Below are 13,646 nucleotides of genomic sequence, written 5' to 3' on the forward strand. Positions count from 1 at the left end.
CACAGATGCATTATCGTGTGGTTCCAGGGGTCAGAATTTCAAAATGAATTTCAGGTTCTTTCCTTCCCTTTTCCAGCTTCTACTGGCCACCTTTCCTTGGCTCGTGGCCCCTCCTCCATCTTTAAAGCCAGCAGTGTAGCAGCTTCTCCCCTCTGACCTTTGTCCTTATATCTTTCCTCTGATCCTCCTGCCTCTTACAAGGTCCACTGTGATTCCAGTGAGCACATGTTTAACCCGTCTCAGAATCTTTAGTGTGGTCACACCTACATAGTCCCTTTGGCCACCTAAGATGATGTAGCCTTTCAGCGGCTTGGGCGTCTTTGGGGCTGTTGTTCGGCCTGCTGTGCTGGAAGTGGGTGGCGTGGGGCTCCTTTCTGGCCTGTTGAATTTGAGTTGCCCTCCGGACACCCCACTGAGGCAAGCTGTCTTTCTGAGGCCTGGGCCATCAGGCACTTTGGGAAGGGTCAGGAGGCCTTCATGCTGGGGTCTCCCAGCTCCTCTGTGCTCCCTCCAGGGACCACTCAGTGGCGGTAACGCTGCCGATGCTGCCGGCAGGGGACGAGCCCCTGGATGTGGCCCGCGTGACCAGCCACCTGGTGGAAGAGCTGCTGCTGCGGCCACTCCGAGCACTGTACGGGACCAGCGTGCTGGCCGAGTACCACCGGCTCAAACATGGCCTGCTGGGGGCCCCCTCTGGATGTAAGTCCTGCGCTCCTCCTCTCTGGGAGCCCCTCTGCCCTTTGGGATGCAGCGGCCTGACCTGGCAGGGACAGATGGACAGTGGGACCATCCCCTGCTACTACAGGGACACCCTAGCATCACGGGCTGGGCCCATCTGCTCCCAGGCTGAGTGCCGAGGCTACTGGGCTTCCCAGGGTCACACAGGACTAAGGCTGGGCTTCAGATCCAAGGCATTTGTCCAGAAAGTCACAGCCTGAGCCTGAAGCCCAGCACGGAAGCATGGCGAGTGAATGAGGACCAGGCCAGCTCCCTCTGGGGGGGACTATGCAGGAAAAGCATAAAACAGACCTCCAGTTGCAGCCAGAAGGCCACTAATCGAGTCCAGACTGTCAGGCAAGACTTCGAGCCAGAGGCAGGGCCAGGAGCAGACACAGCTCTGGGGGCTGGGACCGCCTGGGAGTTAGCGTTCTCTCCTCCGAGTGTGTGCTGGCGACCCGTCCCACCTCTCTACCACCCGGAGGGGGAACGTGGCTCACTTGGGAGGTAACGGGTGTATGCCTTTGGCACCCGGGAGGGTCTCAAGTCGGTGGGCAGGGCTTGGCAAGGAGTGGTGGGTAGCCTGGGGGGTCTTGTGATTACACAGGTGAGGACAGGTGGGAATGCGGGCAGGTGGGAGCCACCGGAGTCAGGGGTACTTGTCTGGCAGGTAGTGGGGCAACCGGAAACAGCGTAGTCCCCAGGTTCCACATGTGTGACCTGGGGTCGGCTTATGACCTTTGGCTCTGACACCTGACAGAGGGACCCTCCTTGTGAGGCTACCATGGGTTGGCCTGGGTGTGTGTTCAACAGACGGGGCTTCTCTTATCTGCTCCCTACCCAAGCCTCTGCTCCTCTGCTGGCCGGGTAGGTCAGAACCACCCTGTCTCAAGCCCCCTTCTGCTCACTGTGAAGAGGGCAGGGCCTGGCCCAAGTGGCACCTCCCTCCTGTGGGATGGAGCCTTTGTACTTTTTCTTAAAATAGTGAATGTGTCTCTTTGCTGTAGCTTCAGTGAGGTTACAGTCCACCTGCTACCCAGGTCTTTTTTGAACTGTGGGTACAATTCAACAAATTCTGACCTTCTGTCAACGGTGACAAGAAATGAGAGACAGATGGAAAAATGCCATTTGCATTCATCTTTATAAATAAAATAACATGGTCAGTTCAGTTTGGAGGCAAAGGTGTGGTTCAGTTCAGTTTAGTCGCTCAGTCGTGTCCAACTCTTTGCGACCCCACGAACTGCAGCACTCCAGGCCTCCCTGTCCATCACCAACTCCCGGAGTTCACCCAAACCCATTTCCACTGAGTTGGTGATGCCATCCAACAATCTCATCCTCTGTCATCCCCTTCTCCTCCTGTCTTCAGTCTTTCCCAGCATCTGGGTCTTTTCAAATGAGTCAGTTCGCAGCAGGTGGCCAAAGTACTGCAGTTTCAGCTTCAACATCAGTCCTTCCAATGAACACCCAGGACTGATCTCCTTTAGGATGGACTGGTTGGATCTCCTTGCAGTCCAAGGGACTCTCAAGAGTCTTCTCCAACACCACACTTCAAAAACATCAATTCTTCGGTGCTCAGCTTTCTTTATAGTCCAACTCTCACATCCATACATGACCACTGGAAAAACCATAGTCTTGACTAGACAGACCTTTGTTGGCAAAGTAATGTCTCTGCTTTTTAATATGCTAGGACTGAAGCGACTTAGCAGCAGCAGCAGCTAGGCTGGTCAAAACTTTCCTTCCAAGGAGTAAGCGTCTTTTAATTTCATGGCTGCAGTCACCATCTGCAGTGATTTTGGAGCCCAGAAAAATAAAGTCAGCCACTTTCCCCATCTATTTGCCATGAAGTGATGGGACCGGATGCCATGATCTTCGTTTTCTGAATGTTGAGCTTTAAGCCAACTTTTTCACTCTCCTCTTTCACTTTCATCAAGAGGGTCTTTAGTTCTTCTTCACTTTCTGCCATAAGGGTGGTGTCATCTGCACATCTGAGGTTATTGATATTTCTCCCAGCAAGGAACCTGGTGTAAATCCTTTTGTTGTTTTCTGAAGTATGGATGTCACTGATTTACAATATTGTGTTAATTTCTGCTGTACAGCAAAGTGACTCAGTTATACATATGCTTTTTAAAAATATTCCTTTTCATTTATGGTTATTGATATGGAATATAGCTCCCTACGCTGTCCATACACGCATTGTTGATCTATCCTACATGTAATAGTTTGCGTCTACTGATCCCAACCCCAGTCCTTCCCCCACCCCTCCCCTTCCCGCTTGGCCACAGTGAGTCTGTTCTGTGGATAGGCTCATTTGCGTCATGTTTTGGATTCCTCATGCTAGTGACATATGGCATTTGTCTCTAACTGTTTATTTTATATTGGACTATAGTTGAGTAACAATGTTGTGTTTGTTTTAGGTGGACAGCAAAGTGATTCAGTTACACATGTGCACGCATCTTGTTGTTTAGTCTCAAAGTCATGTCCAGCTCTTTTGCAATCCCATAGACTGCAGCCCGCCGGGCTGCTCTGTCCATGGGGTTTCCCAAGCAAGAATACTGGAGTGCATTGCCATTTCCTTTTCCAGGAGCTCCTCCTGACCTGGAGATCAACCCTGCATCTCCTGCACTGGCAGGTGGATTCTTTATCGGGAAGCCCATACATATATCTTACTCGTTTTCAAATTCTTTTCCCATTTAGGTTGTTACATAATATTGAGCAGAGCTCCCCGTGCTATATAGCAGGTCCTTGTTGTAGGTCATCCGTTTTAAATATAGTGGTATGTATTGGGTTGGCCAAAAAGTTCACTCTGTAACATCTTACAGAAAAACCCAAAAGATCCTTTCAGCCAACCCAGTACATGTCAGTCCCAAACTCTCGTAACTGTCCCTCCCCCTACCCGTCCCCTCCGGTGTCTGTAAGTTCATTGTCTAAGTCTGTGAATCTGTTGCTCTTTTGTAATTGTAAATAAGTTCATTTGTATCACTTTTTTTTTTAAGATTCTACACATAAGATATGTCTGTCTTTCTCTGTCTGACTTCACTCAGTATGACCATCTCTGGGCCCATCCATGTTGCTGCACATGGCATGATTTCATTCTTTTTAATGGCTGCTATTCCACTGTATACACACACCCCATCTTCTTTATTTGTTCATCTGTTGATGGATGTTTGTTTCCATGTCTTGGCTCTTGTGAACGGTGCTGCTATGAACACAGGGCTGCATGTATCTTTTCAGATTAGAGTTCTGTCTGGATATATGCCCAGGAGTGGGATCGCTGGATCACGTGGTAATTCTATTTTTACTTTTCTGAGGAACCTCCATACTTGTTTTCCATAGTGGCTGCATCAACTTACATCCCCACCAACAGTGTAGGAGGGTTCCCTTTTCTCCATATCCTCTCCAGCATTTACGGTAATTTTTCATGATAGCCATTTCGACCGGTGTGAGATGGTGTTTCATTGTAGTTTTGACTTGCATTTCTTGAATTATTAATGATGTTGAGCATCTTTTCATGTGCCTGTTGGCTATTTCTTCTTTAGTGACATGTTTATTTAGGTCTTCTGCACATTTTTCTATTGGGTTTGGGTTGTTTTTTTTTTATATTGAGCTGTATGAACTGTTTTATATTTTAGAAATTAAGCCCTGGTCGGTCACGTCGGTTTGCAAACATTTTCTCCCATTCAGTATGTTGTCTTTTCATTTCATTCATGATTTCCTTGGCTGTGTAAAAGCTTGTAAGTTTGATCAGGTCCCATTTGTTTCTGCATATTTCTATCGCCTTAGGAGGCTGCAGGTCGTCCATTTAAAGTGTCCGATTCAGTGGCCGCTGTGCATCCATCAACAAGGTCAACTACAGAAACTTCCTCACCCCCAAAAGACACCCTGCATCCCTTAGCTGTCTGTCCCCATCCCCAGTCCACTTTCCGTCTGTGGATCTGCCTGTTACAAACTGTATGAACAGAATCATGTAACATGTGCCCAGGCTTCTCACTTGGAGTTTCCAAGGGTCCCCAGTGCTAAAATGTGCATCACCCCTTGGTTCCTTCTTGTTGCCGACTTGGCTGTAGACTGTTCACCTCGGGGCATCCCTAGAGCTCAAGTTGTCTAGAAGCTGGGGTTCCTGGAGACAGACCCCACTCCCCAGGTGGGCTGCCCCTGAGGACACCAGCCAAGGAGCAGGGACACCCTGGGCTGCCCTGTGGGCTCCAGGTCCCCCACCACCCCACAGCCGGCGCAGTGGGCCCCACTCACCCTGCCTCTGGCTTCTTCTCCCCAGACCACGCTGTAGTGGCTGGGGCCAGGTACATGGTGACCTTTGACGGCCGGGTGTGGGGCATTGGGGACCACTGTGGCAGCCTGCTGCTGGCCCAGGACTTTGCTCAGGACACGTTCTCGCTGATGCTAAACCAGGCGGGCTCGGGGCTCACATCGCTGACCGTGGGGCTGAACCACACCATCCTCGCCCTCTACCCCAGCCTGAAGGTGAGCCTGGCGAGTGGGGTGGGAAGGTTACCGGCCATCTTTCCTGCCTCCTGCCATGTCCACACGCATGTGCCCCGTGGAGCCTGTCCTAGCCCCTGTCTGGCCCACAGACCTACAGGCTGTACAGCAACTCCCTGCCTGGGGAGAGCTGTCTGGACAGGGACCTGCCTCCCGTCAAGACCAGGAGGGACGACCCCAGGATTGAACTGATCAGTGAGGATGGCGTCTCCATCACCTGTGACGTCCCTGCCGGCCTCTGCAGCCTGACTCTGAGCATCTGGCAGCATGGTGGGTCTGGGCCCCTGCTGGCAGCCTCTGAGTCAGTGCAGTCAGCTTCCGGGGCTGAGGCTGACCAATCTCAGTGGGCAGTTACTCCGTGTCCTTGGGAGGGTGAGGGTGGGAGGCCCAGGGATGCTTTTGGGCCTCTGCTGGTCCTGGGGGTTCACAACCTGAGCAGATATCAGAACAGCCCAGAACTGGAAGAGGTGCAAAGCTCATCTCTTCCAGCTTTGATCACGGTCAGTGCTGGGACAGCCCCTACCTCAGGGAGTGCGTGCATGCTAGGTCGCTTCAGTCATGTCTGACTCTGCGACCCTATGGACTATAGCCCGCCAGGCTCCTCTGTCCATGAGATTCTCTAGGCAAGAGTATTGGAGTGGGTTGCCATGCTTTCCTCCAGGGGGGATCTTCCTGACCCAGGGATCGAACTGAGGGGTGTACAACTCTGGATGCAGCCGGCTGGTTGACAGCTGCCCTGTTTTAGGAGCTGCACTGCATGGTCAGCTCCTTCTCCTTTGATCCCCCCACTGTTGTCCCCTGGGACAGGTGACCCACGTTACGCTGCTCACCCCCATGTCCCCATCCTCGAGCAGCGGTGCCAGGTTTTGAGCCCAGGGCTCTGACCCTACCTTCTGCCCTCTCCCCTTGACCTGGTTGGACCGTCCCAGGAACACTGAAGAGCTTGCATCCCGGCCACTTGGGAGAGGGCCAGTGGACAGGGAAGGGCCTGGGAGGGGAACAGACACTTCCTTCACCATCCTTATTCTCCTCTCCCTCTGGAGAGAAGGTTCAGAGCCAGGGCTGGTATTTAGGGAAGTCACCCTTGGAGGACGCAGGGTCTGGCAATGCCCATGACCCTAGCCAGCAGGCTCTCACAGCCCGTCCTGCCTTCCCTGCCCCACAGGCCTGTCTGCCGGCCTCCTGGGCACCAATGACAACGAGGCTGGCAATGAGCTGATGCTGCCGGACGGCACGGTGGCCAACAGCCTGGAGGAGTTCGCCCTGGCCTGGCAGGTGAGCTGCTGGCCAGCCCGCCCTTCTGCGGGCCTGGGCATCATGATTAGGATACTGGGGGTGGAGAGGGAACCATCCGTGTGGATTGGCCGTGCACCTGAGCAGTGTGGGGACCTCATCTCCGGGGCTTCAGAGGTTCTCCATCCTAGTCCAAGGGGGTGGTGGTCCCCTCCTGTGGCTGGGACACTCAGTGGAGGCGCCCAGGAGACAGAGGTCCAGGCAGGAGGCCTGAGTCTTGCGTTCACGCCCCCAGGTGGCTGGTGACTGCAGAGCCGTGGAGAAGACTCAGCCGGCGTGCCTGGAACAGAGCCCCACCTGCCAGGCCTTCTTCCACGACCCCCACTCCAGCCTGGCGAGCTGCTTCGGAGTGGTGAGTGTCCGGCCGCAGAGGCCATGCAGCAGGTGGACCACAGGGCGGAGGAGACCCTCGCCGCGATATAGCCTATGCCCCTCCTCTGTGCTACTCCCCGGGGTGTGGTGGGCAGGGACACTGACTCTGGGTGCCGGATTTCAGGTGGACCCAACACCCTTCCTCAGCCTGTGCGCCCGGGACACCTGTGGCACCCAGGAGCGCCAGCCTGCTTGCACCCTGGCCGCCGCCTACGTCCACCTGTGTGCCAGGGACTTCGTGCCCATGGACCTGCCTCCACAATGCGGTGAGTGGCCACGCCAGCAAGCACTCTGACCCCCTGCTTCCATCCCGGAGGGAAAACCTATTCCTCTCTCTCCGCTTCTGCCCCGAGGACACACAGTTGTTGTACAGTGAACTAAGAGACAAAGCAACGTTATGTGCAAAGGAGCACTTTTTAAAAAAAATTTAACTTTTATTTGGCTGGGCCAGATCTTTGTTGTGGCACATGGGCTCCAGCTCCCTAACCAGGGAAGTCCCTGGAGTTATTAAGAAAGTTACTAAGAAAGACAAAAAGAGGCCCCAAACTCAGTCTAGTGAGCCTGGTGACCTCTGGTGCAGGAGACGAGAGCTTGGGGAGGTCAGGCAGCTGTAAAGGCAGTTGCTGAAAATCATAGCCACAGGCCTTCCCTTAGATGTGAATGTACACACCCTACAAGGTCTGGAAACCCTCGGGCACACCTGCAACCAAGTCGTGTGCGATTCCCATGGCTCGTGTCCCACTACCCAGACTGCAGCAAACAGTGGCCGTGGGTCCCTGATACTGGAGCAAGTGTTCGTGACACCTGTAAAAGGACAGTTAGGCAGGCTTTACTGGGGGTCTGGAGATGCAGGGACCACTGCAGTAGGGGCAGAAAGACTGGGCTCATCTCTTAACAAGGAGAAGTGGGCATTTAGAGTCCAGGAGCAGGGGGGGAGAGGGGGTCAGTGGATGGAAGATTACTAAAAGGAAAGATCAGGGGTCGGGGAGATTCTGGCTAAACTGACCTAACAGAAATGTTGCTGAAGGCAGGCTAGGGAGATCAGACATCACCCAGTTGCAGAGGTCAAGGTGATCAGCTCTGGAAGATCCTGATAAAGGGACTGACCTACTGAAACTGGACAACGAAGACATGAAGCCCAAAAGTCAGGACCTAGTTGAGAAGAGTTCTAAAGGAGCCTGAGTAGAGTCTGGTCAAGGAGAAAGTCTTTCTCTAAGACTTTTGGATGCTAGAATGAAAGATTATCAAAGATAAGCACAATTCCAGAACTGATTTCTAGAAATGAAAAAATATTCACAGAAATTTAAGACAACACATTATTGAACCAGGCGATTTTTCCAGAAACCAATGCCTGGGGCTGGCAATTTGTTATGTAAGTAAATATTGATAGGTGTCAATATTCTATAACATTTTATAACATTTAGGTAACAAAAACATATTAATTCGTCTCTGGTCAGTAAGTTGCTAATAGCAAAAGAGAAAATTAACTGGAAAATATGACAAGAGGAAGATGAAGTAAGAATTTTAGAATGAGAAAGTTCTCAGATCCAGGAAGCACAGTGAGACTCCCCGGGCAGTCCAGTGGTTAAGACGCCGAGCTTCCAACGCAGGGCACGTGGATTTGATCCCTGGTCAGGGGACTAAGATCCCACATGCTGTGTGACACGCCCAGCCCCCACAAAAAAGCACAGTGTTTCCCAAACACTGTAAATAAATCTCTACCATGACGCATGGAACTGTGGAAAACCCAAGCAGAGGTCCCCAAAGCCACCAAAACGAATGGAAAAGAGGTGATTTTTCAAGGAACCATTCTCTTACCAGCAATGACAGAAGATGGTGGAATAAGTCTTTATAGCATTAAGAGAAAATAATTGTCAACTTATATTCTATGCCCAGTTCAGGTGATATTTAAGATGGGACACTTCCAGCACTGAACTGCCTGAAAATGTCATTGGTGAGTTGTCCATTAGTGCTAAGGGACACGGCCGTGCACATTCATTCACTTGCTGTTTGTGGCTGCTTTTGTGCTGTGATGTGGAGTATTTGTGACCAAGACTCTCCAGCCACCAAGCCTAAAATATTTACTATCTGGCTCTTGACAGAAAACGTTGGCTGATCCCTGGTGTAGACCAAGGAAAGCAGAAGGAAATTAATGAATTAGGAAGAAATGAACAATAGGATGGTACAAGAGAGGGAAAAAAAGAGACGCACAAACAAATAGTGCTAGGAACAAGGAGCCAAAACGACAGGCTTCAAAAGGGGGCTCAACTTTGCTGATATCTTTCAAAACAAAGTATTGCCCAGAAAAATACAATCTGCCCAAACTGATTGGAGTAGGAATATTAAAAATCTAAAAGCATCTCATAGCTGTTAAATTCACTGCATCTGTAGGCTGAAATGCACCTCTGAAAGACAACAGGTACAGTTTAGTGAAGAGCTGTTAGACATGACACCAAAGGCCTGATTCATAAAAGAGAAAAAAAATAATCAGTAAATCGGACTTCATCAAAATTGTCTGCTGTTGCCTGTCAGAAGAATGGAAGAACAAAATCCTGGGAGAAAATACTTGCAAAGCAGATACCTGACAAAGGACCCATATCTAGAATACAGGAACAAGTCTCAAAGTTTACCTGTGGATGAACCTAGAGCCTGTTATGCAGAGTGAAGTAAGTCAGAAAGAGAAAAACAATCAGATATTAATGCATACATACGAGGGCTAGGAGAAAGGTACTGATGAACCTATTTGTAGGGCAGGAACAGAGACACAGAGAGCAGACTTGTGGGCGCAGCAGAGGAAGGGCCAGTCAAGAGTGGCGCTGATGCGTATGTACCACCATATGTAAATGGCTGGCTAGGGGCAGCTGCTGCACAGCACAGGGCGCTCAGCTCAGAGCTCTGCCACGGCCTGGGCCGGGGGGGGGGGGGGGGGGGTGATGGGCGTGTGGAGGGGGCTCAAGAGGGAGGGGACATGTGGGGGAAGCTGCTGCAAGCACAGGGCACTCAGCTCAGAGCTCTGCCACGGCCCGGGGGTGGGGGGATGGGCGCGTGGAGGGGGCTCAAGAGGGAGGGGACATGTGTGTGCTCACGGCCGATTTATGCTGTATGGCAGAAACCAACCCAGCACTGTAAAGCAATTATCCTCCCGTTGAAAAGTTTCTATTGAAATATAGTTGATTTACAATGTTGTGTTGGTTTCAGGTGTACAGCAAAGTGGTTCAGTTTATATGTGTGTGTGTATATTTATATATCACTCTTTTTAGGTTCTTTTCCATTATAGTTTGACACGATATTGAATTTAGTTCCCTGTGCTATACAGCAGGACCTTGTTATCCGTTATATTTACATATAGTAGTGTGGATATACTAATCCCAAACTCCTCTAATTTATCACTTTCCCCTTTGAGAACCATGTTTCTTTTCTAAAAAAAAAAAAACAAAAAACCTAAACATAAATTTAAGTAAAAAAAAAAATCTACATAGAAAATGGACAAGACATGTGGAAACATTTCACCCACGATGGCAAATAAGCACCTGAAAAGATATTCAGCAGTACCAGCCAATAGGAGAATGAGATAACACTTTACACACTTATTACAACAGTTAAAATGAAAAACAGGGACAGTACCAAATGTGGGCAAGAATGTGGAGAAACTTGTTCTCACATATTGCTGTGGGCAGGTAAAATTCTACAGTCACTGGGAAGAAAGCTAAGCATACACTTACTATGTGATCCAGCAAATGCATTCGTGGATATTATCCCAGAGAAATGAAAACAAGTGTTCACAAAGAAACCTGTGTATGATTATTCATAGCACTATTATTCAGTTCAGTCGCTCAGTTGTGTCTCTTTGTGACCCCAAGAACTGCAGCACGCCAGGCCTCCCTGTCCATCACCAACTCCCAGAGCTTGTTCAAACTCATGTCCATCAAGTCAGTGATGTCATCCAACCATCTCATTCTCTGTCGTCACCTTCTCCTCCTGCCTTCAATCTTTCCCAGCATCAGGGTCTTTTCCAGTGAGTCAGTTCTTCACATCAGGTGGCCAAAGTATTGGAGTTTCAGCTTCAGCATCAGTCCTTCCAATGAATATTCAGGACTGATCTTTAGGATGGACTGGTTTGATTTCCTTGCAAGTAAGGACTCTCAAGAGTCTTTTCCAACACCACAGTTCAAAAGCATCAATTCTTTGTTGCTCAGCTTTTCTTATAGTCCAACTCTTACATCCATACATGACTACTAGAAAAACCATAGCTGTGACTAGATGGACCTTTGTTGGCAAAATAATGGCTCTGCTTTTTAATATGCTGTCTAGGTTGGTCACAGCTTGTCTTCCAAGGAGCAAGTGTCTTAATTTCATGGCTGCAGTCACCATCTGCAGTGATGTGGGAACCCAAGAAGATAAAGTGTGTCACTTTCCATTGTTTCCCCATCTATTTGCCATGAAGTGATGCCATAATCATGGACCAGATGCCATGATCTTCGCTGTTTGAATACTGAGTTTCAAGCCAGCTTTTTCACTCTTCTCTTTCACTTTCATCAAGAGGCTCTTTAGTTCTTCTTTGCCTTCTGCCATCAGGGTGGTGTCATCTGCATATCTGAGGTTATTGATATTTCTCCCAGCAATCTTGATTCCAGCTTGTGCTTCATCCAGCCTGGCATTTCACATGATGTACTCTGCATATAAGTTAAATAAGCAGGGTGACAATATAAAGGCTTGACGTACTCCTTTCCCAATTTGGAACCAGTCTGTTGTTCCATGTCCAGTTCTAACTGTTGCTTCTTGACCTGCATACAGATTTCTCAAGAGGCAGGTAAGGTGGTCTGGTATTCCCATTTCTAGAAGAATTTTCCACAGTTTGTTGTGATCTACACAGCCAAAGATGGAGAAGCTCTATACAGTCAGCCAAAACAAGACCAGGAGCTGACTGTGGCTCAGATCATGAACTCCTTATTGCCAAATTCAGACTGAAATTGATGAAAGTGGAGAAAACCACTAGACCATTCAGGTATGACCTAAATCAAATCCCTTATGACCTTACAGTGGAAGTGAGAAATAGATTTAAGGGACTAGATCTGATAGAGTGCCTGATGAACTATGGATGGCGGTTTGTGACATTGTACAGGAGACAGGAATCAAGACCATCCCCAAGAAAAAGAAATGCAAAAAAGCAAAATGGCTGTCTGAGGAGGCCTTACAAATAGCTGTGAGAAGAAGGGAAGTGAAAAGCAAAGGAGAAAAGAAAAGTTATACCCATTTGAATGCAGAGTTCCAAAGAATAGCAAGGAGAGATAAGAAAGCCTTCCTCAGTGATCCATGCAAAGAAAAGAGGAAAACAATAGAATGGGAAAGACTAGCGATCTCTTCAAGAAAATTAGAGATACCAAGGGAACATTTCATGCAAAGATGGGCACAATAAAGGACAGAAATGGCATGGACTTAACAGAAGCAGAAGATATTAAGAAGAGGTAGCAAGAATACACAGAAGAACTGTACAAAAAAGATCTTCACAACCCAGATAATCACGATGGTGTGATCACTCACCTAGAGCCAGACATCCTGGAATGTGAAGTCAAGTGGGCCTTAGGAAGCATCACTACGAACAAAGCTAGTGGAGGTGATGGAATTCCAGTGGAGCTCTTTCAAATCCTGAAAGATGATGCTGTGATGATGCTGCGCTCAATATGCCAGCAAATGTGGAAAACTCAGCAGTGGCCACAGGACTGGGAAAGGTCAGTTTTCATTCCAATCCCAAAGAAAGGCAATGCCAAAGAATGCTCAAACTACCGCACAATTGCACTCAACTCACATGCTAGTAAAGTGATGCTTAAAATTCTCCAAGCCAGGCTTCAGCAATACATGAACCATGAACTTCCAGATGTTCAAGCTGGTTTTAGAAAAGGCAGAGGAACCAGAGATCAAATTGCCAACATCCACTGGATTATTGAAAAAGGAAGAGAGTTCCAGAAAAACATCTATTTCTGCTTTATTGACTATGCCAAAGCCTTTGACTGTGTGGATCACAATAAACTGAAAGAGAAAATTCTGAAAGAGATTGGCATACCAGACCACCTGACCTGCCTCTTGAGAAACCTATATGCAGGTAAGGAAACAACAGTTAGAACTGGACATGGAACAACAGACTGGTTCCAAATAGGAAAAGGAGTACATCAGGGCTGTATATTTTCACCCTGCTTATTTAGTTTATATGCAGAGTACATCATGAAAAACACTGGGCTGGAGGAAGTATGAGCTGGAATCAAGATTGCCAGGAGAAATATCAATAACCTCAGATATGCAGATGATACCACCCTTATGGCAGAAAGTGAAAAGGAACTAAAGGAGCCTCTTGATGAAAGTGAAAGAGGAGAGTGAAAAAGTTGGCTTAAAGCTCAACATTCAGAAAACGAAGATCATGGCATCCAGTCCCATCATTTCATGGCAAATAGATGGGGAAATAGTGGCTATATTTTTTTGGGCTCCAAAATCACTGCAGTTGGTGATTGCAGCCATGAAATTAAAAGATGCTTACTCCTTGGAAGGAAAGTTATGACCAACCTAGACAGCATATTAAAAAGCAGAGACATTACTTTGCCAACAAAGGTCCATATAGTCAAGGCTATGATTTTTCCAGTGGTCATGTGTGGATGTGAGAGTTGGACTATAAAGAAACCTGAGCGCTGAAGAATTGATGCTTTAGAACTGTGGTGTTGGAAAAGACTCTTGAGAGGCCCTTGGACTGCAAGGAGATCCAACCAGTCCATCCTAAA

General features: G+C 48.6%; 1 protein-coding gene across 1 annotated transcript in view; it reads left to right on the forward strand.

Moving 5' to 3' along the window:
• The window catches only part of LOC128060070 (uncharacterized), a 188,897-nt gene that overhangs the window by 146,892 nt on the left and 28,359 nt on the right, over positions 1 to 13,646 (forward strand). Inside the window, exons 65-70 of the mRNA XM_052652297.1 lie at positions 515 to 699; positions 4,991 to 5,196; positions 5,307 to 5,484; positions 6,380 to 6,489; positions 6,743 to 6,859; positions 7,004 to 7,145. Of these exons, the coding sequence (XP_052508257.1) occupies positions 515 to 699; positions 4,991 to 5,196; positions 5,307 to 5,484; positions 6,380 to 6,489; positions 6,743 to 6,859; positions 7,004 to 7,145 (938 nt within the window). The remainder of the gene's footprint in view (positions 1 to 514; positions 700 to 4,990; positions 5,197 to 5,306; positions 5,485 to 6,379; positions 6,490 to 6,742; positions 6,860 to 7,003; positions 7,146 to 13,646) is intronic.

This window comes from Budorcas taxicolor, chromosome 2 (assembly GCF_023091745.1).
Source record: "Budorcas taxicolor isolate Tak-1 chromosome 2, Takin1.1, whole genome shotgun sequence".
Taxonomy (NCBI): domain Eukaryota; kingdom Metazoa; phylum Chordata; class Mammalia; order Artiodactyla; family Bovidae; genus Budorcas; species Budorcas taxicolor.